Here is a 26,832-nt window from a genome sequence, read left to right as displayed (position 1 = left end):
GTTCTCTTTAGGGGACTGGATCAGCAGTACATCCTGGAGCACTGATAGGTCACTTTCTTGGAACACTGACAATAAGACATACATATCTAACCATTGTTTCGAATATAGCATTGTCAGGAGACTTTGCTTAGACAAGAAGAACGGAATAGGGAACATGAAGATGAGATTAGTAAATCCATTAACAGAATAGCTTGGAGGTCTGCCTGTTAAGGATTATCTTCACAAACTGACAGGTTATTCCTATCTTGGATTATGTTACCAGACAGAGTTAAGTCTTTCAGCAGCAGGGATGATTCCTTCTTTGCTATTTTGTTTTGTTCATTTTCATTTTTCAAAAGGTAGAAACTGGATTTACATCTAAGTTCTTAGGAAAAATCCTGAATAAGATTTGAGGGTGGTGGGTATTTGGAGTTGGGAGTGCATCTCAGCCTAAACAGATCATGAGAAGGGGAAGGCCACCCCAGATATCCAACACAGAGCAGCTTCACACCATTCTTAGCTGATTGTTAATGTTCCCTGTAAGAAGAACAGGTTCCCCTGCTCTGAAGATTCTTTTGGGGGTAAGAGCCAATGAAATAGCCCATCTGGTCCCGATGGTAAGAGCCCTTCTGCCTTAGTATGCGTTCCTCAGACCAGTGAACCTCAGTGGCACACTCTCCCCTCCTTCCCTCCATCTTTCCGGATAAACCTGAGATATGTCTTTCTTCCTTTCCAGTGTATCAAATTCTGGGCCCAGACCAACACAAATGACACTTGTCCCTTTTGTCCAACTCTTAAATGATGGACCTGACTGGGGAGGAAGAAGAGGAGAAACTGATGTGAACAGGAAGCGCGGGTTCAAGATTTCTAAAACTCTATATTTATACAGTGACCTATACTCATGCCATGTACATTTTTATTATATAGGTAATGTGTGTATAGAAAGTCTGTATCCAAATGTCCGTAAATGAAAGTATGTATATTATGCAGAAATGGTCTCTCCCTCTCACCTTGCAATTCCTTCGGGGGATGCAGATTGTAGGTAAGATGATGTTTAGTTTGCCCTTGAAATTATGATATCCTTGCCTGGGGCTGTTTTCAAGTACAATATAAAAACCATCTAGGAAGCTGCTGTTGCCCTAAGGCCATCCTGCTTTGATTTGGCTCAGCCTCTAGTTCATTTTCTTAAGGCTCATGTATGCAGATTTGAACCCTGGTGCTCACCTGCTGTCCAACCAGATGCCTTGCTTACTGAAAGCCTACGGAAGCCTCAGTGTTGTTCTAGCCACTCGACTCCAAATGGATAAAATGAGACTGATTGAGGAAAAAAAAAATGTAACCCTAATAGTTTGAATTTTCATTGAATATTTTACTGTGTTAACGCTCATTATTTGCACATAGACATTAGGTTTACAGAATATTCTGTTTTACATCAGCAAAATTCACAGTCCAAGAATACCAACATAACTGGGTCCCATTTCTCCCATGCCCCCCAAAAGCTTCTGTCCATCTGACTTCCTGGATAGGCCTCTCTTTAGAAACTAGCACAGCCCACAGATCTTTCCTGGGCCAAACCATCCCTTGCTGCCACTGACTTGGCTTCCGATCAAGCTCTGACAGACCAACCTTGTGAAGGCCTCACCTCTTCCCCTTCACTTCTGGTCTCCTGGTCAGTTAGTCCCCCTCCCCACTGAAGGTTAAGGCAGTTGGTTCACAACCAAGTTGTTTGGTGACCTTGGGTGAGCTCTAGGCAGGCACTGGGGTGAGGAGATGTCTGTGCAAAATTACTTGCAGAATGATGCCAGATTTTAATTTTTGAAGCAAGAAAATTATGGGGGACATGTTTCCTATCCTGGGAAAAATGGAGGCCAAAGTGACATGAAGGGGGGTTGGAGTTCAAGTTTAGAAGTCATTTGTTCTATAGATAGCTGTCTAGAACGAGATCGCTTTCCCACCTCTGCTTATTGAGCACTTCTGGTGTTTAGGTTTATACCTGTGAAAGCTGTGAATCTCTGAGAGCTTTGACTCTTTTCCTGTCCTTTTTTCTTTGCTCCTACAGGAAATGGCTTCAGCTTCCTTCTCTTTTGGATTAAACAAGGAAAAACTTAAGTGTTAATTAAAAAAAAAACCAAAAACACTAGCTCCAGGGGAAGGACATCATTGTATTACCAACAGCTGAATTGTTCCCGTTCTGGGACCTGGACATACTTCCTGGTGCTGGCAGCACTGTCCGGGTAGCAAACACTTTCCCTTTCAGATCCAGTTATATTCCCTGCTCTCTGCTTTTGATCTTTTCCTTCTTTGTCCTTCGTCTTTGCCTATCAGCCTCTTAGACGTAGTCCTTCCCTTCTTTTGCCTTACTTGCTCAGCCTTGTTGACTAGCATCATTTTCAGGAGCTGGACTTCCCAGGACCTCCTTGGCATCTTGTAGGGTGATTGAAATGGCCTGAGTTCTCACCTCTGTAGAGGTCAGGTGACTCACTTTCTTTGGTTAATGAAATATTAATGTCTCCAGTTTGGTAGCTATCATGAACGGAAATGTGGCAAAATGGAAGACCAGTTCCTTTGTTCTTTTCATTTGGGGGATTCATTTTTTTCTCTTGCAATCAAAAGATTTTCTCTCTCATCAACTTTGCAGTAGTAGCCTTTAGGCCACTAGCAATATTTTTCAGTATTACCTAAAAATCTAGAAATTAGGAATGGATATAAAGGCTATTCTCTTTTCCACAGATCTTTGAAGCCAAAGGAATATAGAGAGAAGAAAGGAAGAAGTTGTGGGGGGAGCTTATCCGCTTCCTAGTAAAAGCCCCTTGAAAGCCAACTAAAGCAGGAAGACAGATGTTTTGGGGAGCTGTGTGCGAGAGCTGGGGCCTCTGTGTTGCTCTTTTCTCTGTCTTGTTCGGGATCAATCAGAAAGCAACATTTAAGTTTTGGCCACCCTTGTTCTCCCTTCTCCCTCTGTCTCCTGGCCTGCAGGGGTAGAAGCCATGCAGACTGGCGGGAAAGGCCTCTAATGCAGTGAGTAGAGATGGGACAGTCGCTTTTCAGGAGTCGACTCTAAAAATAGAGATAGATAATACATATTTTTACAAGCAAGAAGCTGTTGTCGAGATTTTTTTTTTTTTTACACTTAGAGTTAAAGTTTCAGGGTAGAAAGGAAGTAACGGTAAAAAGAAAAATAAGTACAAGTTTTTTTTTAAAAAATATGACAGTGGGACTTAACTAATGAAGGGGTTGAGTATTATGCCCTGGAAAGAGCTGGGGAAAAGCCAGTTTTCCCCAACATGGATAGAAATTATAAAGCAGAATGTGGCGTTTTTATTACATGGTAGCAATTCTGGAAGTTTATTTACACAGTAAGTTCCGAGCTGGAAACGGACACTCTCCAGTCTTCCTGACAGTCTCTGTGGTTAGGGGTGTTCCCAGTCGGCCAAAGCAGCACCAAGTACAAGGGGAATGAAGAGAACCCAGATAAAGAACTGTGATTCAATATTCTTGTTTTATTGGTTTATGGCTTGTGGGCAGCTGGCCGAGGCCAGGGTCTCCAGAGGCCCTCCTTGTATTTCCCTTTCCCTCATCAGGTAATTCCACACTCGGCAGGTCCCATCCCTGGAAGCAGTGTGTTGACAAGCTAGCGACAGGACCCGGTGGGTATACGAGGAGAATCACGTCTTCCACTAACCCTGGTATCAGAGTTGACTGTGTTAGAACTGATCGGGAGGAAATGAACTTGGTCCCCACTACCTAGCCCAAGAACCAGCCTGGGTACCCAAGTACTATTCGGAGTGGGGAGTAAGGAGTAAGATAGGGGAGAAGGATGGCATCCCCTGAGGGGCTCTGGTGGTGAAGGAAGTACGGAAGCCCTGAGGCTGGCAGCCTTTCTCTAGCAGCCTTGTTATCGAAGGCAATGATGCTAGAGCCAGAAAGCCCTGCGTTTCTGACACTGGGTGTAATACTAGTGCCCCTGTGGGGTGCCTTAGCCAAGTAATGGAGGGGACATCAGAGAGGGTGAGAAGGCGATGAAACCGCTCTGTATCGTGTGGAGATCTTACTACTACTTACTGCTGAACAGGAAGAAATCCAGGCAGAGGCACCAGGGCATCAACCCTGTACCTTCTGAGTGAACCTTGATGATTCTGCTTTCAAGGGTTAAGAAAGAGAGGTCTCCTGTGTATCCCTCTTAGCACCTCAGCTGCAGAGCTCCAGAGGAATAGGGGTTTGGGGGTGGGCGTGAACACGTAAGCAGGAAGACAGAGCCAGGCCCTGCTCTATTTGGTGTGTTCCAGTTGCTTCTCATAGGGCACCTGGGGCTGGGGGTGGGGGGTGGGAAGTGTCAGTGTTAACCTAGCGTGTGTGGAGTAAAGGGTTCAGGTAGAGACAAGTGGAATCATTCAGGTAGAAATTCATTTGTTAGATGGAACTTCTTAGTGGGCACTTTTCATTTAAGAGAGTTAAAAAGAGCTTTTTGCTAGGTAAGCCCTTCTTCCCAACTCACTTTCGGTCAGGCTACAACCACAGAAAAAACATCGGGCAGCGACGCCCATCTTATAAGATGGGCTTCTATCTTGGAGATGCAGTCTGAAACTGGGACTGGCGAGTGGCCGTGGTTCTGCCTTTTCTAGCTCTGATCCCAGCTGTTCCCTGTCTTTGCGCTCCCTCTCCTCTCCTCTTCCAACCGCCCCATCTGTACAAATATTCAGTCTCATTTTTAATTCACGCGGCAGTCTTTGTACCAATGTTAGGCTTGTTTCTGCAGTCCCTATCACTAAAGCAAATCGCAAACCGTGCGTCCGTTCCTACTGACTTTGGTCAGGGAAGCGGCGTTGGCCCTTTCTCTGCCGAGGGTACGGCAGAGAGACGCTCACGGGGGTGACTTGGCTGTGATGCCACTACTTCTGGAACTAAGAAGAGAAGACTACTTCGGGTTGGAGAATCCAGAGGGGTGGTGGGCAAAGGTTCAAGGCTGAAGAATTTCCCAACTCGGGCTGGAGGTGACCACGAATATTCCCGCCACCAGAGTGCTGCTTTCTTCCCTCTCCCGATTCCTACAGGTGCCATTCCTGTAACCCACCGTGCCCGCCCGCCCTTCTTTTCGGGCAGGGCAGAGGCATTTGGTGGGTAGGTGAGGGTCTTGAGGTGCTCTGGCCACCAGTGCCAACAGTGCGTCCTGCTCGTGCCCAGAGTGAGCCCGCAGGTGCGGCCAGGAGAGTCCCTGTCTCCTGCCCGTGGGCCGCCTCACTTCAGCAGGGAGATGTCGTCGGCAAAGTCACCGTGTTGCTGGCGCAGGCAGCGCAGGCAGCGCCACTGGCACACCATGAGGCAGAGCGGCAGCATGAAGAGGGCGCAGATGGCCGCCATGACGTAGGCTATGGTCATGAGGGTCGACTCGTCTGTCTGTGGGATGTTGTAGCCACAGTCTTCCATGTCCGGGGTCATAAACGGGCCTTCCACTGCTGCCGTCCTGAACTCATCATGCACTGGAGAAAGGGCAAACGCGAATGGGCAGCTCTCACCGTCACACAGCAGTTTGGGTCACAGAGCAAAAAGAACTTCCTGGTAGGCCTTGAAATCAGCCCGCGAGGAGGCCCTAGCATCTCCTCCCTTGGAGATATTTAGGAGCAGGCCAGAGGAGCCTTGCTAGGTAGAAGCACGTCTCTCCTCCCGGGGCACTGGGAGCAACAACCCTTTCCTGGATAACCATGCGGCAGGAATGATACCTAAAGGTCAGTCTCCTGAGTTGACCAAAAAGACAGCCCCGTGTATTCCTAGTACACTCACCGGCTTCCGCCGGTACCGAAGACCCCGCCGCCGTTCTGAAGGCACACCCGGCCCCATCGTGTAGCAGCCCACGGGGCCCGGGGATCTAGAGCTTCCCTAGGGGCCGAGGCAGCTCTTGCTGGTCCGGGCCTCCGGCGGAGCTACAGCCCGGGGAAGGCCTCGCCGCGCCGGGCACACGGACAAAGCATGGGCCCGGACGCTAGCTTTGACACCGGCTGTTGGCTCTGCCTCAAGGCAACTGTGACTACCTCCCAGGCTGACAGGGGCCCAGGGATCCTAACTGCCGGACAGTGAGAACACGGACAGACGGAGCCCACACCCTCCCCCCTGGCTCTTACCATGACAGGCACTGACGGCAAAGCCAATTCGTTTTCGGGCCCGATCAAAGACGACGTAGAAGCCCTCCATGATCACAGCTCCCATCACAGTGCCCGTGGAGGACTGTGAGATGGCGAATTTGTAGCAGTCGTCTTGGGACGTGGCCACGTCTTCCACTGGCCGCAGGTATTGCTAAGGACAAGCAGTCAGAGGGAGAAGGGTGTCCTCCTCGCTGCATCCCTCCCCCTCCCTGCCTCTGCCTTCTAGATCTCTGTGCCCAGGGGCCGCTCTTCCCTCTGCCATCCCCGAGCTCTGTGGGCTTGCTTTGTGCCGCAGGACGCTGCTGTCTCTTGTCTTCCACGTTCTGCGAAGCCACGCCGGCTCCCTGTCTCCCCGTGTGAACCGTGCCCTCTTCCTGGGACCCCACCAACTCCGGCTGGGGACATACCTGTGGAAGGATGGTGATGCGGAAGGACTGATTGGTGACCTCGCCCATTAGGTAGAGGGAGATGACCGGGAAAATGTTCCAAGGGGTGGTGCCTGCCTGCCAGCATACCAGCTGCTCCCCCAGCCAGAACCCGTCCGGAAACTTCTCCGTCTGTGTGGCCAAGAAAGGGTAACAGTGAGGAAGCCGCCTCTTCCGCCATCGCGCTTCTCCCACTTTCAGATAACACTGGGCTCTCTTTTTGCTTTTCTATGGACTATCCAAATTGGGGAAGGGCACACTGAAACCCAAGAATTAGGGGAAGAGAGCTGGAGGGTGAGGCCAAAACTCTGTACCAGGGGGCCTGTAGAATGAGCAAGCCGAGGCCCATGAAAGAGACTCGCTCTGAAGACATTTAAGTAGAAGGATCTAAGGGTAGACAGCTTGTCCCTTGTTGAGGGGACAAGGGACCTTCATGGACTTCCTCTGACACTGCATCATCTCTTGGACCCCTGCCCTGAGTCCCACTGACCGAGGAGGCTGCCTTGATGGATTTGACAGCAGCTTCAAACACTTTCTTGGGCAGACGAAGATTGGTGGTGCCACTGTCCACGATGCTCTTGTCGTAGTTGTACTAGGAGGGAGAAGAGAGGTTTAGAAGAGTCAAAAGCCTTGTGTGATGCTGGGCTCTGGCCGGAATCAGAAGGGGGGATCTGACTGCTTGGGGTGGCATCCTGGCTTGGCACTTCTCTTAGGAGTGTACCCTTGGGCAAGTTGTTCAGCCTCTGTGCCTCCGTTTCCTCGTCTTTAAAATGAGGATAATAACAGCACCTACCTCAAAGAGTTATTATAAGGATGAAATTAATACATGTGAAGTGCTTAGAATGGTGTCCGGCACGTAGGGAGCGTTCAGTAAATGCTAACTCTTAGTATCTTGGGTTGGGCAGACATTCTCCAAATCTTGAAAATAAAAATACCTTGTATAGTGCTTTTAACTTTTCATAGTCCTTTTATATCTATTCTCTTTGAACATACATTAAGAATCTAGGTAAGGAAGACCCAAATGGTTGAGCTACCGTTTATTGGGAACTTCTGTGTGCCAGGCACTGGGAGAAACAACTTATTTTCTCTGTCTTCATCACAATCTCTGGAAAAGCTGTTTTTCCCTCTGTTTTGCAGATGAGGAAACTGAAACACAACCTAGTAACTTGCCTGAGGGCACATAGCTAGTAAATGGCAGAGCTAGGAACCCAGGTCTTCCCAGTTCCAAAGCTGGACGCTTCCGCTACATCATCCCACACTGCCCCGCACATGACTTGCCCAAAGCCGTCAAGCAAGGCAGTGACTGTGGAGTCCAGACATGCTTTTTTTTCCCTTACCAGACCATAAGCCCCAAGGTCCCCTTGCAAGTGCCCTGCCAGTCCCTTGCCCCCCAACTTCAGGTCCTGCTGTGTCACCATTAAGCTCCCAATTGTTCTGGGCTCAGCCCCCAACCCTTTCTGCAGGTCCTACTCCTCTGCCTCATCCTCCCAATCTCATAACTCAGGGTCTGACCTCATGCTATGTTGCCTCCCCCTTCCCTTTCCCTGGGTCCCCCTTGGTGGTGTTACCTCCTTGCAGTCCATTTTCAGGTCCTGCCCGTTGATCTCCACCCGCACAATGATGACCTCGTAGTACCACTCCCGCCGGATGGGTGTGTACCAGAGGCTGCCCGTGTACAGTGAGTGGTCGATACCTCCGATGATCTAGGGACAAAGGGAGGCAGGTACCCGTGTCCCGGCACAGAGGGACAGCAAGTCACCCAGAGAGCAAGCAGTGGGATCAGAGATTTCTGGGAGGGTAGCAAGGCCCTTCACAGGCCACCTTTCTCATCTTCCTGCTTCTAATCAAATCCTGTCCCAAAGTGATTTGTAGTTTCTTAAGTGTTAAGAATATATCAGGGGAAGACTTTACAGGATTTTAAATTATTTGTTTCAGAGTCTCACAGCCCTCAATATAAAGTTATTTAAACTTAAACTGGCACAATAAATGTTAAATGAATGATTATTTGCTTCTATTTCAAGTTTTATGTTCTCTGCGTGTTGGAGATGGAGAACCATTCACCAACTGTCCTAATTAATTAATAAATAGACTTTTAACTCCTTACATCGCTGCCTTCTGCTCATCAGACTGAATCATCTTAATTTGAGAGGTCTTATTTTCTTTCTTCTTTTTTTTTTTTTAAGATTTTATTTATTAGAGAGAGAGAACGAGTGGTGGGGGCACAGAGGGAGAGGGAGAAGCAGACTCCTGGCTGAGCAGGGTGCCTGATGTGGGGCTCGATCCCACGACTCTGGGATCATGACCTGAGCTTAACCGACTGAGCCACCCGGGTGCCCCGAGAAGTCTTATTTACATTTCCTTTGAAGTTCCCTAATCATTTCATCCTTTCCAAGTTTACCATAGGTACCTGGAATCCTTTCTGGAATAATGCAAAGAAGAAAAGGATGGAAAAGGAAAAGTGGAGGTGGGGAGTTTAAAGAGGTTTCTCTTGATTCTAAGTAGTGGAGCCCAAGACTGTGCGGTAGCTTAGAGGGAGGGGAGGCAAGTGATACCCATCCCTCTGCCCAGTGCTAGAACCTCCCCTCTCCTAGGACCTACTCACCATGCTCCCTCCAACTGAGGCCAGCACTTCCGACTGGTTGAGGGGGAACCCAGCACCACAGAGCTGCAGGGAGAAGAGGTTGGGAACGTGGGTCTGCTTTACCAGGGAGTCAAAGAATGGCTCCAGGGAGTCATCGGGCTGTGGCAGAAAGAGACAAGGAGTGAGGCCTCACACAGAGGGCCCTATGGAAAGAGGCCAGCTTCCTGCCTAAACTGGAAGGCAAGAGCAAAACTTGGGGGATGTTCCTTGGGAAAGACTGTCCTGAAGTACTGCGATTTGGCAGAGAGGGTTAGCAAGAGACACTGGCACAGTGCAAACAGGAAAGAGCTATAGAATCTTTGATCCCCATATGCTTAACCTGTTTCAGGTTTGGCGGGGTGGGGGGGTTCCCTTATTCCTAAGATCTTGGGAGTCGGTAGAAACCAGACTCTAATCTTGCACCTGTCACAGCATCCCTCAGTATAGTCCTGGCCTCTGCAGGGACGAGATTCAGACTGCCACCCTGTCCCCCTGCTAACTAATCCTTTAGGCTGATCTGTGTCCCTCCCTTAGTCAGTTCCCCTTCTCTCCGAGCCCGTCCCGGGGTAACATGCAGTGTGCGGTGCAGACACAGGGCCCCGAGCTCGGCCTTGCTCCTCTCACCCTGGCGATCTCAGCATAGGCCAGCCCCAGGATGCCCTCCCAGTTGGAGCCATTGATGAAGAACTTGTCTGATTCAGTGATGGCAGCGATGTTGGCGCGCACAGTGACGTTGGGGCCATGGGGGATGCTCACCAGGTCGGTGCCCAGCTCCCCCTCCCACTTGCCCTGGGTGTAGGGCACATAGACGCCCTTCCGGAGGTCCCGGTATGTGCTGGACCTGTGGAGAGGAGGCAGAGGTCTGTGGGGGCGTGACCGCAACACTTGCAGGGGGACCCAGCATCAGACCTACTCCCGAGGCCTCACCTTATCTCAGGGGCATCCCACATAAGATAAGATGCTTTCAGGCTGCTCAGCAGAACATCCCAGATCCATCACCCAGAACAGAACGTACAGTAAGCTTGCAAACAGATGAGGGGAGCTGTGGCTGGGGCTCACTCTCCTGTCTCCACAGCTCCTATCCCTAGATCTCGAGCTCAGGCCCTGCGGGGAACAAGCCTAGGCTTTGTGTATTGTGCCCGCTGCCGCCGAGGAACAGCTAGCAGGCATCTCTTCCTCCCCCCGGCTCCATCAGGCTCCCAGAGAAAAGGGGCCTTTGACTGTCGCTGCCTTGGGACCCGGTGGTACCATCTGAGTGGTAGAGAAAGTGCCAGGCGCGGTGAACGTGCAACCTCTACAGCAAGTTCTTCCAAAGGAAGAGTTGGCACAGCATCTCAGCAGAGCAGGTAAGTATTACACACCACTCGTATGGAACATGCGCATCAGCACAGGACACCCTCGCCCGTGTCTCATTGTGCCACTATCCAGGCCTTGTGTGTGTGCCTGGTTCGGGGTGGGGCGGGCAGTGATGGGACTGGGACAGGGATCCGGAGTGAATCCCTTTCCTGGGTCCTCACCACGCCCCACTCCCTGTCTGCTTTCTTCCGATAGGGAAGGCAGAAGATGTGGCAGGTGGCTTTGGCATCTGCCTAGAAGTCCAAGAGTGGGATGTAAGCCTCTCCTCACAGATTTGCGCACACAGAGACGCCTCAGACACTAGATGTCTTCTCGCCACTTCCTGTGTTTACGCTAAGGAGGCTCCCACATCATTCCTCTTTGCCTCTTACCTTAAAAACCCACTTCAACCCTCCCTTCCACCGGTTAGCTAGATCCGGCTGATGGAACTCTGGGTGGTGCAGGGAGACATTTTAGCTGTCGGGCCCTGACACCGGTCCAGGCAGTGGGGCTTATGGAAGGCTCTTGCTCCACTCCCTTGAACTCTGCAGTGCCACCCGCAGCAGCCCCGGGCTGAGAGCACGGCACGGGGAGCGGTCATGGTAGCCTGCTCTGCCTAGACTTCGTTGGTCTCGCCGGACACCCGACAGCCATTGTGGGGGGTGCGGGGTGCGGATGAAGTCTCCAGGCAGAGAGAAGAAGACCCTGAGATGGCTCTGGGAGCACTGGGGCTCCTCTCCTTCCTTCTTTCCCTCCCCAAGGAAGCTGCCCTGTCTCGGTCCTGAAGAACTTCCTGCTGGCCCCTCAACCTACCCTTTCCCATAGTAGACCTCCTCAAATCCCCCCTCTCCACTCTTCTCTCCTGGAAAGGATCTGAGGAGCTCCTCTTTCTCCCCGAAGCCCTCCCCTGACCCTTCCGGGCCCTGGATCCTTGGGAAGCGTTCTTCTCTCTAGCTCTCCCCAGGACTCACAGCTGCCTCTGGTAGTAGCGATGTAGGAAAGGGTGGGGGGCAGCCCCCACTGCAAAGTTACTGCTGCCTGTGTCCACCAGGATGTTGAGCTGTCAGAGAAAGGGGAGAGAAAGATGTTATCAACGTGAGGCTCTGGGCTCACTCCCTTCATTGTCCTTCACTCCACGGGCAACAAGGTCTCCCTTTGGAATGTCCAGGGCGAAGCTTCTAGGATGCAGGACTGGACAGCCTGGCACCTGCTACCACCATGACCACAGACAGAATGTGGCATCCTCTGACATCCTCAGCATGGCCTCTTGTCTGCTCCTGGCTTCGCTGTGGAATCCTAACATTTTCTGTGTTGTCAAAGCCACGTTATCTCTGCGTCTGTGTGGTTTTCATTTCTCTTTTCTCTCTACCTTCAGACTGCCCTTACTCACTTCGGGTACCTGTCCGATTCTGTCTGCGGGGCTTGTGCCTTGCCTCCTTCTCTGGTCCTCCTAGGAAGCATATCACCCAGCGGGCAGCTGGGCTCGCATCCCCGTCCAGCTTGGAAATGCTATTCCAGGAGCTGGCACTGGCCAGGGAAGCTGCGGGGACCAGGACGGCGTCATCCTGCTGTTTCTGACCCTGCCTGCCAGAATGCGGCTCCCCACGAAGGCCTCCCCTTCTGTCTCTGAGGTGACACAGGCCTCTGAGTCCTACTATCAGAAAATAGTAGGGAGCAGGAGCTTCCTCTGTTGTCACGGTGAAAACCCATCTCGTCAGGGCCCTGGGTTTTGGCTCTGTGAATCAGGACAGGTGTCTTCCCAGTGCTCCTTGCTGTGCAGCTCCTTCGAGCATTTCTTCTTTCTTGACCCTCCTTTCTCCTTCAACCGCCTGATCCCTCCCTCGGCCCAGAGCTGCGTTCTGAATGCCAGTAGCATCCTCACAGGCCAGAAGAGGAGATGCCCCTGTCCTCAGAAGCACGGAACCCTGAGAATTCAGCCCTCTCGTGCTGACTTTTCATGCCCATCAGCTCAGCGGCTCCCCTGACCTCAGGGCCCTTTTACTCCCGTGTCCTCTCTCCTCAGTGCAGTGAAATCAGCTGACCTCAGTTTTGGTGCAGGCTCTGACCTCGTCACCTTGGGCAAGTCACTGTGCTCCTCTGGGCTTCAGGTTCCTCCTCCCTGCCAGGTCCTCTGGCTCCTTCCCGCTCTCGGTGGCCCTTGTGGCTCTGTAGGCCGCCCCTCCCCCAATGCCTGTGGAGGCCTCCTGGCCTCCCCGTGTCCCCCAAGACGCCTCCTCTGGTCCCCACGGTGGCCCCAGCCCTCTGACCCTGGCCCGCCCTCCTTCCCGGCCCCCCACTCCTGGCCCGGTTCCCATCCCCCTCCCCGCCCTTCTTCCCCATGGCCCCCCCCCCCCCCCCCCCGCCCTCTCCAGGGTCTGTGGGCGGCCACCAGCTCAGCGGGCTGTGCTTTCACAATCAATAGAGCTGGAGGCGCAGCAGTTCCGATTTCAGTCAACCAGGTTAATGATTAAAACGGCTTCTCGGCGCCCCCCCCCCCACCTGCCAGGCTCTGCTCCCAGCACTCAGGTTGGCCTCATTCTTACAGGGATCCCTACTATCACTGGACCCCAAAGAAAGGGGGTCCCCAGAGCTGTGCAAGAGAGGGCTCCCTGGAATGTGTGCCTGACGGGCTCCAGGAAAACACGACCGCCTTTTACTCTGGCACAGGGCTTTTTTTCTGAGGCCCCAGCTGGTCCAGGCCTCCCCACTGCTCTCCCCTCCTGCAAACCACTCCCTCCCGAGCTAGGAGGCCCAGCCTTTCCCCGCTGAGGAAGGCCTCCCCCTTCCACCTCAAAGCGGGTCAAGCCCAGGGCGGAGTGACCCCCACCCATCCCTACCCTGGGAGTTCAGGCCCTGTGCACCCACCACCCCCTCTCCACCTGCCACAAAAAATGGGAAAGCGAAACAAACAGCCGGGATTCCCTCCTGAGCAAATGGCCAACTATTTGCTCTTTGCAAAGTGCTCCTGGCTTCTGGGAGAAGGGATTCCTGGTCCCGTCCTTGCAACATTTCTTACTCCAGCCCCGGGCAGGTTTTCTCCCCCTCCTGCTCCCCATAGGCGGCTGAGCCCCCACTCCTCACAACACGGGGCAGGTAAGGGCAGCCTGGAAGAGGAGTGCTGGTGGTTTCGGAGCCGCCAAACCTTAGCGAGGGATGCCTTGCCTCTTCCTGCTCCGGACAGACGCTGTCCGGTGGGACCTCCCTCATCCCCCCCAGCCGGTCCTTGCAACTTGCCCGTGGCCACGCCCGCCGTCCTTTCCCTCCGCTGGCCCTCCCCTGCTCGGGTGGGCGCCCCACCCTGGGAAGTACCCGCTTTCCCTCAGCTAGATTCACCACCGGTCCACCCCCCGCCCCCCCAATCCGGGTTCCTCCTATTGGCATTTACAAATGCCCCAGTCTCTCCATTAAAAAAACCTTCCTTAATGTCACCTCCACCTCCAGCCCCCCTCCCCTCCTTCACAACCAAAGTTCTCAGCCAAGCTGTCTTCATTTCTTCACCTCCCACTCATTCCTCAACCCATTCCAAAGCCGTTTCTCCGCTGCCCCTCCCTCCACTATAAAACAGCCCTTACTACAGCTACCAGAGACTTCATGTCACCAAATACGAAAGATATTTTCAAATCAGGCCTCATCTGCCTGTGAGGACTTCTCCTTCCTAGAAACACCCTTCCCTGCCCCGCCTCCCCCGGCCTGGGGGGTGTCCTCCCACGGCTCTGACCAGATCTTCTGTGTCTGCTTTGCAGGCTCCCTTCTCAAGGGCTTCGGCCCTCTTGCTCGCAGGCTCTGCTCTCCCTCAGCCACTTCCCCTGCGGCCACAGCTCCGAGTATCACCTCCCTGCCCACCACTCCTAAGCTCAGAGCCCTAAGCCCTTTCCTTCCCTTGCAGCTCCAGAAGCACAGAGCAGACTCCCTCAAAGATAACCTCAAATTCAGGATGTCCGAAGCTGACCTTCCACGGTCCCGCCCATCTGCCTTTTCCCCGTGTTCGCTGTGTCAGTGGATGGCGTCACTGTCCATCTGTTCTGTAAGTCAGCAACTGGGGGGACGTCCTAACACTTTCCTCTTCTTCACATCTCTACCCGATGCATCAAGTCCTGTCCAACTAACCTTCTCAAAAGTCTCGTAAATGTATTCATCTCTGGCCACCTCCCTTGCCGCCCCTGGGCCACGTTCTAGAATATCATAATAGCTTTTCAACGGGCCTTGGCACGTCCGTCCACCCTTGACCTCTCCATCCTGTCTCTGCACTGTGGCTAGGGTGGTCTTTTCAAAGTGCAAATCTGACCATGTTGCCCTTCCGTGTCAATCGTTTTCCTTTGCTATTAAAATAAAAATGTAAAGCTTTAACATTTCCTACAAGGCCCTTCATTGTCCGGTCCTGCCTGCACATCCAGCCTAGTTTGTCCTCTACGCCCCAGCCCCCTGCTCACCCGCTACACCGGCCTTCACAGGTCCTCAGGCCAGCCATGGTCCTCCCCCTGGAGATAGCTGCGTAGAGCATTCGCTCTGCCCAGATATCTTCCTCTCCATGGGCAAGTTTGTCTACTCATCTCCCATCATCCCAAGCTCAAAAGGGAAAACTTCCTAAGGGGGAAAGACCAGGTCATAGTCTCTTCTTAAAGTGCTTGCATAGAAAGTGTCATTCTGTAGCTTCACATTAAATCTCACCTCCCTTGTATCTAATTTTTAAAAAACCATCCTTGTATCCCTAATGGGTATCACGGTGCCTGGCAATAAGTATTACTCGGATTAATGGCTCAAGGAAAGAAAAGGGAAAAGAGCTACTCTATCCTGTTTGTTGGGTGAAGGAGAGATCCTTCAGTGGCTCCCCAGCTGTGGGTGTTTTTAGGTGTGACTCTAGCTCAGACCTGCGCTCCCTTCACCAGGGCTGTGGTTTGACACGGATGCCTGTCTTCCTGTCTTCGGGTAGACTGGGGTCCTGGAGCCATCTTCTTCTCCATCCCTTGGGGCCAGGCAGACTCAGGAGTCCCTGTAGCTATTGTATTTAGATCCTCAGAAGATCACAACCTGGGGTCAGGGCTAGGTCACAGCCAATCACTTAACAAACAAATGTGCCCCCGGGGGCCTCTGAGGGAAGGTGGCTTCTTGGGAAGTGCTAACAAGCCCCACAGGGAAAGGTACACCTGCCCACTTCACTCTGCAGGCCAGGCTCCCCTGGAGGAGTTTTCAGCAACAGATCTTGGGTGATGAGATGAGTGTGGAGCCCATGAGTTCTGGGTAAGCTCTTTGTTCCCCAGATCTCACATGTCTTGGCCCCAGCTCTCACTAACAGATAGGGACAGCTCAGATTATTCTGGATGAGAAGAGCCTTCAGGAGTCATCTGTTAGCCTAGGGTGATTCTGAAAGATCAACTCTGAAAGATCTCTAGTTACTAAGATCCCAACCTCTCTTGGTAGCCTATCCCAGGGCCCTAGGAGGGGGCTTTAACTCTAATTCTTCCTATCAAAGAGGAAGTCTCTTTCCTTCTGTGTGGGCCTCTGAGTTGATGGGGGAAGGGCTCTTATACTCTTGTCAAGCAAACCTTTTACCCAAACCTGAGATGTAGAAGGCTTTCTTCCATTTTACAGAGAAGGAAATGGACATGTGGAATGAGCGGGCTACTTGACCCATCTTACACAACAATCCACACAGCTGGACAGGAATCCGCTGGTTCTAACCAACCCCACATCTGGTCTTTCATGTCCTTGACCTTCCCGTCTCTCACTTGGAGAGGAAGTATATGGTTGATTGCTACACTAATGAATCACACACCCCTGTATCCAGGCCCTTGTGTGATCCCTTCTGACATCGACACTAGGCTCGGTCATGTGACTGCTCTGGCCAATGGGACATCAGCCAAGGAGGAAAGCAGAGGCTTGGTCAGGGCCTGTGCACTGGGGATTCCTCTTGGAATGCTGTCCTGAGACTGCATGGTGAAGCTCCATCTTGCCTCCTTGAGGATGAAAGATTTCATGGAGAAAGAGGTCCAGCAGGCCCCCCGCTGGCCCACCAGCTGAATGCAGCCATGTGAGTGAGCCCAGATAAGACCTGGAGAAGAGCCACAGCGAACCCACACCATCCTGAAAACCAAAATGGCTCGTTTCCAGCCACCAAGTTTTGGAATAATTTGTTACACAGCATCAGATACCAGATACACTATCTGAATTCAAACCTGAAATCCTTGTCCTTGGGGGCATCTCACCAACCATCGGTCGACTCCAATGAACATTTCTCATCACTTTTCCCCCTCCCTCACCATGCTTCTCATGCTTCTCAAAAGCACGAGGCTTTCTCAGCTCTGCACCTTTGCGTACACTATTTCCTATGCCTGGAATATTCTCTCCCTGTTTTGTCTAACTTCTAGTCATCTTTCAAGTCACAGTGTAAATATCCTTTCTCCCAAAGGTCTTGCCCTGATGCCCCCAGCCAAGATAAGGCTCCTTGTCCTGCAGGTCCTCAGTAACACCTGTGCTCCTTTGTATATCGCTCATCAGACCTTTAATCATTTATGTAATGTCTGTCCCCCATACTATGAGCCCCACAAGGGTAGGGAGCCCGTTTGTACCGTTATTATCTTACTTGTCCCTAGCCTTCCGCAGGAGCTCCATAATGATTTTTTTCCAGTAATTGCCTCATTTCCTGCAGTTCCCTGTGACCCTACAGATTCTTGCTATTCATTCTCAGCCCCAGGTGCCTCGTAGGCATAATTTAGTCTGGGACTGTGTATGGTGACAATGATAACTGATGCCCACCATACCCATGACATTGGCTGGATTATCCACGCAGGTTCTTAGACCAAGGACTTCCTTGGTCCCCGAGCCTGGAGTCAGCTTCATCTGCTTTCCTAAGTGGATATTCCCAGGCATGAGCTTGCCCAAGCCTGAGAAAAGGGAGCAAGGAAGGACAAGAGGAGCCTAACGTCAGCAGCTGGGAGTGGCTGAGGGCCAACAGAGCACATAGCTCCTGCCTCTAACTGAGTCCAGTGATTGGGTCCCATCCAGGTTCCCTCCACCTTGACCACATTGGCTGACCCACTGGAAATCCTTTCCCTAGACATATCCTCTGCCTTCCACTTCTCTCTCCAGGCTGAAGCTGACAATTGATACCTGGGGGCAAGCAGGCTCCCTGGTGCCACTTACCTTACTTTGGGCTTTTTTTTTTTTTTTTTTTTAAGGAATTCTAAGGTGGTGGGGTCACCCCAAACCTTATCTGATGCACCCTTCTCCCTTTGGACAGGATGCTGCATGTCCCCCAGCGTCAAGCCCAGCTCAACTAATATTTATCAAGGCTTCCTATTCAAATGATATGATGGATGTGAACAGTCAAAAAATGTCCATGTCTATTCTTAAAGAACAGATCTAAGACGATGGGTTTTCTATTTTTTTTTTTTAAGCAGCAGAACCCTTTTCCAACCTTATGTAGGATCCCAGTGTACCAAAGAGAAAAAAACAAGAGTTGTTCTTTTGGAGAGAGAGGTTTTGCTTCCTCGGTCTCTGTCCCCCGCCCCGCGGTGGCTCTTGAGGCAGCTCTGCAGCGCCTGCAGCCTCCACAGAACCCCCTGGAAACCCCCCAGTCTGTGAGGTCTCACAGCAGCAATCAGCTACCTGCTTTTCATTGTCAGACGGCAAGTCCCTCCTACCGTCTAGTCGTGTCCTATGCACAGGTTGCGGTGGCTTTAATCTTCTCTTGTTCTGTCCTCAGTTGAAAAGATAGCTGATCTCTGGCAGAAGCCCAGTCTCCTCCAGGGCACCTGGGTCATGCTCAGTACAGGCTTGTTTGAGCCATAGGGAGATGCCATCGCTCATGCCTTGTGCTATTCGGCAAAAACTCTACAGGCACTGGAAAAGAGTCGGTGGGGTTCACCAGCCCCGAGAGGCCAGTGCAACCTGGACATGGGGGGTGGGGGGGTACAGTGGGCAGTGGAGAGAGTAGCCACATGTTGGTGGCAGCCCAGAAGACCTGCTGAAACGGGACAGGCTGGGGTGGCAGAGGCAGGGAGCTCAGCCAGTTTGCCGTGGCTTTGTCAGAGTCTTGGGGAAAAAAGACCGGGGAGTCCTGGCTCCCCCAGTCAGCCCCAAGACTATTGATTCATCATTGCCCTCAAAAGGGAGCACCTCCTCCCTCTCAGGAACCGCTGGCTACCGCACCTGAGCATGTGGCAAGCGAGCATCAGTGAATGCTTCCCAGCCCTCTGGGCCCATCCTGCCAGGGGCAGCTCGGGGCAGCTCCAGGACTGGGAAGAGGGTCTGGCTCCTGCCCAGAACTCTCCACTGCCCAGGCCCCCAAGAGAGCTGTTCCCAGAAGAGAAGTTAGTGGTCAGGTATGGCAGATTCCCTGAGAGATGTTTCTCTTCCTGGGTTTGCAACCACAGCTTTCCGCTTAGCTCTTTATTGGAGACACCCAAGAAGGGTTCTTGACCTTCCACCTTAGAGGGAGGTCCCAGTCTTTCCCATGCCCCCCACTCGCAGCTGAACTCTTTCTCTCCTGACTTGAGGAGGCAGAGGAGGAGAAGTGTGTGAAATGACAGTGTGAGAGTCCTAGCAAAGCCTTCTGTGCAACCTGAGGGGAGTTGTGGTCTCAGGGGCTGGGTGGGCACCTTAGAAGTGGGATCTTGTGTAATCTTGCTTTGTCTAATTTGGATGGTGGCTCTTTGAGGTCAGTGGTTTTCAACCTTTTTAGGAAAGCAAGGAAGGAAGGAAGGGAGGAAGGGAGGGAGGGAGGGAGGGAGGGAGGGAGGGAGGGAGGAGGGAAGGAAGGACCTGGAATTCCACTGTATAAAAACAATAAAAGCTGACTTCTGGGCAGGGAGAAGAGGGAGGGCTTGGTAATGGGAGGTGTGAAAGGTCCAAAGTCTTGCCTCTTAACCTTCCTCCTAACCTCCTTCATCCTTGAGGTCCCTTTATAGAATCCCACAAATCACAGGGTGAAAACCTTTCAAGGGAGAGGTGGGTGGAAACCCAGTTGGCCCTTCTTGGTTTCTGAGACCCTGAACCCTCACAGTTTTCTACTTCTCTGATCATTTTCTCTTGCTCCCTTGAGCCCCAGTCTACATTCAATATTCTTTCCCTAATCATTCCCCCCCCCCCCCCCGCCTTTTCCCTCCATTCTCTCAAAGAACAAGCCCATTTGCTAACTTGGCTTCCAAACCACCTCTCTGCAGGTGACTCCAGAGTCCACCTGTCCAGTCCTAACTTCTCTCCTGGTTTCCAGATCCCCATGCTCAGCTAGTTGCTGGATCCACTAATAAGAATGGCCCACTGGCATTTCAAAGGTAACCAACATGTCCCAGACTGGAGAACACAGGAAAGAACCCAGTATTTGGACTTGGAATCCAAAGACCTGGATTTGAACCCCAGCTCTGTTTTCCTTATCTGAGTCTCTTTGGGCAAACCCCTTAGTCTCTCTGCGCCTCAGTTTCCTCACCCCCCAGTGGACATGCTAGTAGTTATCCCTTGCAAGTAAAGCAGAATCATAAGCATGGAATTTTGATGACCTATATTGTGCTTTAAAAGTCTGCTCCTTTTGTTGTATTCCCTGATAAAACAGAGAGGTTCCAAGGCGGGGAACCTCTTCTCTTCCCTCTCCCTCCCCAGGAGCAGAGAACATCTGGTTGAACTGACATGTGAAGGCTGGATCTCTGAGGACCTCCCCTCCTTTCTGTCCTCACTGCCACCAGCATCTTTTGGGCCCTTGTGCCCTGACTCAGGTCCTAGTCTCAGGCTCTAGATTATCCAGCTATGTTCCACCCTGGAGTTGTTTTCCTCAAACCAGAACGACACTAGACCATTGCCCTTCTCATATACTCAAAGGGACTCTCGCCTGCCTGCAGAATACAACCCAACCTCCACTCCGCCTCCCAGCATCCCTGCCACAACTCCCAGCTTCTCAGCCCAGCCCATGCATGCCTCTCTTCATAAACCTTTCTCTCCAAATAGCAAAGCTTTCTCATCTTTCTAGGCCATACTCAAATGCTACCTTTCCCAGCAAGCCTAACCTAACACCCTGTCAGTAGTAACTGCTTCTTTCTTTGCACTTCTAAGACTCACTGTTCTTTTTGCACCAAATGCTTTCGGTCTCGTATGATGTTTAGCTGTTCATATGAGTCTCACACCAAATTGTGAGTTCTCCAAGGGCTGGGGCAGTGACATCATTTTTCTCTTCTGCGCACAGTAGGTGCTCAACGAGCATTTGCTAAACTGCATTGACTACCACCAGATTTCAGTCCAAACAATCATTATTATCCTGGGTTTGGAGGCTGATGCTCATCCCATTATAATGAGATGATATCCTTTCATTTAAGTGAAAAGGATGAAAGTGCTTCTTTTTCCAAGAGTTCCAGTCCTGCACTTAGAATTGCCCATCGAGAGTTCTCTTTAGATGTCTTACATTTTATTTATTCACTCACTCAACGTTTTTTAGGTGCATGTTCTGAATCTGCCGCTATCATAGATATTAAAGAGAAGTAAGACACTGCAAAAAAAAAAAAAAAAAAAAAAACCTTTTTAAAAGACATTGTCCTCTAGATCTTGATGTTCTGGGAGGGAAACAAATACAAAAAAACAGTTATAATATGTTCTATAATACTACTTAAGTGTAGTAAGGGACACATGAGCAGGTGTCATGGGAGAATGAAAAGGAATGCTCATGATAAACCCTCTCATCTCCCCCCAAGATGCATGGGCAGGTGGCTGGCAGAGTAGAAAGATCCAGATGACAAAGGGTCTCAGCTTACGGGCCTGTCTCCTGGCCAATTATTTAAACTTTCACTCCCCATTTCTTTTGCTAGAAGTCACGAGGGGTAAGACCATTTGTATATATTGCAGGAATTACTGTCAAGGAGAAAATTATGTAGAATATATTTGAAAACTTTACATAAACTGCCACCATAAATACAAGTATATAGTTGTATCCCAGTACTGATACACCAACTCCTCCTGCCAGTTGTCCTGGTCCCTCAGATGGTCTTGTTATCCTCCGTTCAGCCCAGATCAGGATCATGAAATCATCTCATGCCTTCTTCCTCACCCTTCACACCAGTATCCCCAAGTCCTGTGTCTGGCTGCCTTGTGACATTCCTGCATCCTGGTCTTCCCTTCCCTTTCCGTCTTATCACGGCCACATGCTGTCCTTGTGGTGAGGCCTCATACCTGGATTGCTGTGACAGAGCCCGCCGCCCCTGTACCTCTCAGTCCCACTCTTCCTCAAAGTCAGATGTCTCTTCCTAAAAGATTGCTTTCCCCATGTCATTCCCTGATACAAAGAAATTCAAGCTTCTTCTGATATCTGCCGACCCAAGCCCAAACCTTAGAGCTTCATATTTAAGGCTTTTGGCAATTGGGCTCTATCCTATTTACCCAAACCTGTAGGATTAACTCAACTGGGTTTCTCACTGTCTCCTGAACAAATGCGCATGACTCATTCTCTCATTCGTTGTGGCTTCTTCTGGTCCCAGGGACCCAGGCTAAGGGCGGGGAAGCAGTGGACATTCGAGTTAAGTGCAATGAGAGTTCAGTGGGACAGGTGCTATTTCCCCGCTGGGAAGAGCCACCCTCCTAACCATCCTTCAAGATCATGCTCACAGCACACCTCCCCCGGGAGGCCTTCCCTGATTTTACCTCCTGCACACCTACAGCACTCATTCTTTGTATGACTGCAGATCAGTGCTTCTCAAATTTGAGCCATGGCCCCCCAAATTTTAACTCAGTAGGTCTGGGATGGGGCCAGAGAAGTTACCTTTGTAATAGGCTCTGGTGGCAAGGGCCTGGGGGCCTGCCTGTCTTTGGGTGCTGCTTTGGATTCCCTTGTCCTGGCACTTACACTTTCATGCTCGACACTCCTTGTGGGCAGAAAACCTATCTCCTGTCTCTTAGTGGATCAGCTCTCACCCCCCGCACCTAATCACCTGGCATATAGAAAGTGCTCTGCCCACCAGGTCCTCATCTGGTGCTCACAACAGCCCTACCAGGCAAGGAGAAGGGGCCTCCTGCTCGAGACTGCTGGGGAGAGAATCGAAGTCACCACAGAGTATAGACTGGCTGGCGTTGTCTCGGGCTCCCAGCCAAAGGGTGACCCAGAGTCATTCCAACTGTGGGCTCCCTGGTAATGGTTCCTTGGGCCAGCATTGAACTATAGGCCCACTTTCCCTTTCTAGGAAGGAAGGGGAAGGAACTGACATTTGTGGGGCAATTACTCTCTGCCAATTTCCGGGCCGGGGGATGTACATACGATCTCAGGGGTCCAGCAAAGACCAGTACCTGTCCCCCCAGTTCTACTGTGTGAAACGTGGTGGCCCAGAGCATTCAAGCTCTTAGGGTCCATTGCATAGCCCAGAAGAGGCAGACAGGGCTGGAGGAATTAGCAGAAAGTGACTTCCTATGTACTAGAGGTCAACCGTGTGTCCGGGTGCAGTGTTCAAGGTGACTTCCCCTCCACAGTCCCATTTAATCCTCCCGAGAACCTCGCAAAGGAGATCTCATTTCACCCATTTTGGAGACAAGGCACCAGGCTCAGAGGGGTTGCATAATTTGCCCCAGGCTGCACAACTGAGAAAAGGAAAAGCTGTGGGCAGTGGAGCTGGAATTCCTGGTCTGTCTGGTGGCTCCACAGCCCCTTTGTGTGTCGGTGCCCCAGGGTGTTAAGCCCTAGGACAGCTTCTCAGTAGCAGACACCCAGGGGGTTGCAGGTCTCCACATCCCCCTGCTATCTGATCATACCTAGCCTCCTGTTGGCCCCAGTGGCTAGGGGCCTATCGTCACACTGATCTGAGACTTTCTGGGGAAGTTACAGTACTCAGGAAAGAGAAGGGGTGAATAGGGGAGACCAGAGCCTTGCATCAGCTGGGAGGTGGGAGGTAGGCCTGGGTGGCAGGGACCTAGGTAGACTCACTTCTGTCAAGTATTTGGGGGATGGAGGTTTGTGTTTCTCCCAGATCCAGTGTAAGAGCTGCCTGAGAAGTTCAGAGAAGTGTGGCTCTTCCCTCTCTACACGTAAACACTCCCACCTTCACGGACCCTCCCAAGGACAGGCCTCCCGGACACAGATCCCACAGATCCGGGGGAGGGGGGTGGCTCCCAGCAATGTGCAGGCTCAGATTCAAGGTGACACACACCAGCACATGCACAACCGTCCCGCCACCCGCGCCCAGGCCCACCCACAGAGGAGGCAGATGTGCCCAGTGGGTAGCCACAGCACCCCACCCACATAGGCACGGAGGGTGCCACCTCCACCAGCCACCTTGCAGGTCCTGTGGAGGACTGGAAGGAAGGGGAGGGCTGGCAGTGTTTTCCTCACGCTGCCATGCTCCCTTCCGGCCCCCCCCCCCCCCCCCCCCGGCGCCTATGGGCTCACAGAAGGAGTCGCATTCTTAGAAGGGGGTTCTGGCTCCTGGGCTGCAGTTAGTCCTTTCCCCAGGCTCAATTCAGTCCCCTCTGGCCTGTGCTCAGCAGCATGGGGAAGGGGAGGGGCTGGGGTGCAGAGGCACAGGGGGAGCGCGAGGAGTTGGGAGGGGCTGGGGAAGCAGGAGTCTGTCCAGGGCTTCTGGGCTCGAGTGGAGGTCAGGAGGAGCTGGGAGACCTCGCTTTTCTGTCCCCGTGCCAACCCAGACAGTGGGAGCAAGGGTCTGCTCCAGCTCGTGCCAGGGTTCCTGGGTCCTCAAGGTGCTGGGAATGATGGTCAGAAGCCCAGGTTCCCGGAACACCAGAGGAGGGGAAAGGGTTGGGTGACCAAGATCCAGAGTGCCAGGGTTGGGAGACTCAGGCTTGGCAGGGCTGACACCTGTTCACAGTGCCCCTTCCCCAGGCCAGGCTCCCCCACCGGAGTGTTTGTCTTGTCCCGAATCCTTACTGAGGGGTAGGTGTGTGAGGTTGGGGTGAGCGGAGGGCAGTCAGATGAGGGAGGCAGGGAAGCCTGTGAGGGGAAGGGAGGTGGGAAAGGGGAACTTTGGGGCTGACTGCTACCAATGGGATCCCAGAGGAAACATCTGGGAGAGGGTCCCTCCTGCCCGCACCATCCAGCCCATTTTAGCAGGGGCCAGCATGCTGCACCCCGCCCCCCCCCCCCATGCAGGAAGGAGGGTAGGGCTGGCCTGGCGACCTTACCGTCTGCGGGGGGCTGCCCACGGTCATCTCCACGTAGTAGCCCTGACCGGACTTGCCCCTCAGGTTGTCCACCATCTCCACAAAGCTGCCCCTCCGGCCGGGCTCCTCCGGCTCCTCCACGGTCTCCCGGGGCAGCCGCAGCCCCAGGGGGGGCGCCCCCAGCCCGCTTCGCAGGGGCAGCCGGATGCCAGGCTGGGTGCAGTGGGCAGGCAGCAGTCCCGAGCCCATCCACAGCAGGAGCCAGGGCAGTGCTTGGGCCATGGTGGGCCTGGCCTTCGGGGCCCTCTGGGCTCCCTCCGGGACCGCGTCCGGCCCTGTTGCTGCCCTCAACTCTGGGTGCTGGTGGTGGCCGCTCAGGACAGTGAGCTGCGAGGCATCAGGGCTCCGGAGCCTGCAGGCCCCTCGCCGGCCCCCCGGTGCAGGCTGTGGGGATCGGGCAGGAGGAATCCGCAGAGAGAGAGGGGAGGAGACGGAGCCGAAGCCGAAGCCGGCTACATCTGGCCAGCGGCGCCCAGCCTCAGCGGCGGGCTGGGAGAGGACGGCTCGGCCCCCCCGGGCGGCTGGGAGGGGCGGGCATGGCAGGTCGGCGGCCGCGGGCTTCTCGGTCCTCGGGCTGGCCGGGCGGCGGGCAAGGCGCAGGGGCTCCGGGCGCCCGCAGCTGCGTGTGCCGGTCAGGCCACCGTCATCCCGCTCCCAGCTCCTAGCAGGCTGGGGAGGCGGAAAGACTTGTGGCGGCGGCTGTCAAAGCCAAAGGGTTTCGCTCTTCCCTGGGATCGCTGGGAAGTGTAGTCTTCCCATGGCCGGCAGCCCAGCTTCCGGGGCTGGCGAGGGGTCTGGGATGCCCTCTGCCGAGGCGGAGTCCACCCTGCAGGACCCTGGCGGGGCGGGAGGGGCCGTAGAGAGAGAGTGGCGGCAGACCTCTCATTCGGTCATTTCCTTCATTCTGCATTGATTGAGCACCCGCTGCATGCCAGGCATCCTTCCACGCACTGGGGCTATACGGAGAGAGAAAATGCACGTGCACCACACCAGACGATGTGGCATTGACGGGTAGGGACTTGGGGGGCCATCTGGGGATCTGGAATGACTGGGTGCGAGGAGGAGGTATTTAATTTGAGCTGTAAAGAATGGGTGGGATTTGCACGGGCAGAGATTGGGGGAGCAAGAGTAAGAGGGATAGAGGGTATTCTAGGCAGCCAACTGCATAAGCAAGGTGCAAAGGGGAAAGTGCAGGGGCGATTTGTCTCCACTGGAGCCTGCAATCTTGTGGGTCTTCTCTCACCTGAATCTTTCTGTGCCTGTGATACTCTACCTGCCCTCACCTCCACCCCAAATGCCGTGAGTCCCCAAGAGCCTCCTCATTTCTGGGCTGCCAGTCAGACTCAGGACAAACGGCTACTGTCAGCTTCAAAGTGTTATCACTCGGAGAAGTGATATTAACCAGTGAGAGCTTAAAACAAAAAGCTTCAGAGCTCTAACAGCTTAAAGGAGAAAAGCCATACGATTATATCAACATATTATTTTTTTTAAAGATTTTATTTATTTACTTGACAGAGAGAGACACAGCGAGAGAGGGAACACAAGGAGGGGGGAGTGGGAGAGGGAGAAGCAGGCTTCCCACCGAAGAGGGAGCCCAATGCAATGTGGGGCTCTATTCCAGGACCCTGGGATCATGACCTGAGCCGAAGGCAGACGCTTAACGACTGAGCCACCCAGGTGCCCCAAATCAACATATTATTTAAGCAGTGTGGAAAGCTGTTGTTAAAATTCAGTAATTCTGATAAAAATGAAGGGGGAACTTCTCAAACAACCTAACAGAAAAATCATTGAAAACATAATAGTGGAGAGGCTGAACTTACTCCCATTAGAGTCAGGCTTAGCCAAGGGAAGGTCATTATCACTACTCTTCTCCCACGTAGTTCATACATTTTTTATTTTAATTAATTAATTAATCTATCTATCTATCTATCTATCTATCTATCTATCTATCTATTTATTTATTTATTAGTAGGCTCCACACCCAGCTTGGGGCTTGAACTGATGACCCTGAGATCAAGAATCCCATGCTCCACTGCTGAGCCAGCTAGGCACCCCTCCCACAGAGTTTAGGTCAGCCTAGCTAATTGAGTAGGATGAGAACATGAAACAAGTGCTATAAATACTAGAAAGCAAGCAGAGTGGAGTGAGTGGTCGCCAGAGATGCCTGACGTTCTGTTCTGAGGTGCGGCCAAGGAGAGCG

The 26,832-nt window shown here is 52.5% G+C and overlaps 2 protein-coding genes across 12 annotated transcripts in view; one reads left to right on the top strand and one right to left on the bottom strand.

Moving 5' to 3' along the window:
• RNF214 (ring finger protein 214) overlaps positions 1-8,644 on the top strand; it is a 50,352-nt gene extending 41,708 nt beyond the window's left edge. For all 7 annotated transcript variants that reach the window (XM_064577394.1, XM_064577399.1, XM_064577398.1 and 4 more), the window contains one exon: positions 716-8,644. In XM_064577394.1, coding sequence (XP_064433464.1) covers positions 716-750 — 35 coding nt within the window. In that variant the 3' untranslated portion in view covers positions 751-8,644. The remainder of the gene's footprint in view (positions 1-715) is intronic.
• Positions 1,334-25,369, bottom strand: BACE1 (beta-secretase 1). Of its 5 annotated transcripts, none has more exons than XM_045894967.3 (9): positions 24,594-25,369; positions 11,468-11,556; positions 9,786-10,002; positions 9,144-9,206; positions 8,110-8,244; positions 7,032-7,133; positions 6,524-6,673; positions 6,096-6,267; positions 1,334-5,456 (listed from the first exon to the last, which is right to left on the bottom strand). In XM_045894967.3, the coding sequence occupies exons 1-9, from the start codon at positions 24,852-24,854 to the stop codon at positions 5,215-5,217; spliced, it is 1,431 nt and encodes a 476-aa protein (XP_045750923.1). In that variant the 5' UTR covers positions 24,855-25,369; the 3' UTR covers positions 1,334-5,214. The 5 variants fall into 5 exon arrangements, with proteins under 5 accessions (XP_045750923.1, XP_045750924.1, XP_045750922.1 ...); XM_045894968.3 differs by having other exon boundaries at positions 1,334-3,036; positions 9,144-9,281; positions 24,594-25,368; XM_045894966.3 differs by having other exon boundaries at positions 9,144-9,281; positions 24,594-25,364.
• Between the last annotated feature and the right edge of the window lie 1,463 nt (positions 25,370-26,832).

This window comes from Mirounga angustirostris, unplaced genomic scaffold, assembly GCF_029215605.1.
Source record: "Mirounga angustirostris isolate CCGP_5_RB_7025 unplaced genomic scaffold, mMirAng1.0.hap1 SCAF_13, whole genome shotgun sequence".
Lineage (NCBI taxonomy): Eukaryota > Metazoa > Chordata > Mammalia > Carnivora > Phocidae > Mirounga > Mirounga angustirostris.
This window is presented reverse-complemented; position numbering and strand designations above follow the sequence as displayed.

Coding starts and splice junctions, on each gene's coding strand:
- BACE1 (XM_045894966.3), bottom strand. CDS start 24,854: ATGGCCCAAGCACTGCCCTGGCTCCTGCTGTGGATGGGCTCGGGACTG. Junction 10,003..11,467: donor CGCTACTACCAGAGGCAGCT/GTGAGTCCTGGG, acceptor TCCTCTCCACAG/GTCCAGCACATACCGGGACC. Junction 7,134..8,109: donor TGAAAATGGACTGCAAGGAG/GTAACACCACCA, acceptor TCTCCCTCCTAG/TACAACTACGACAAGAGCAT.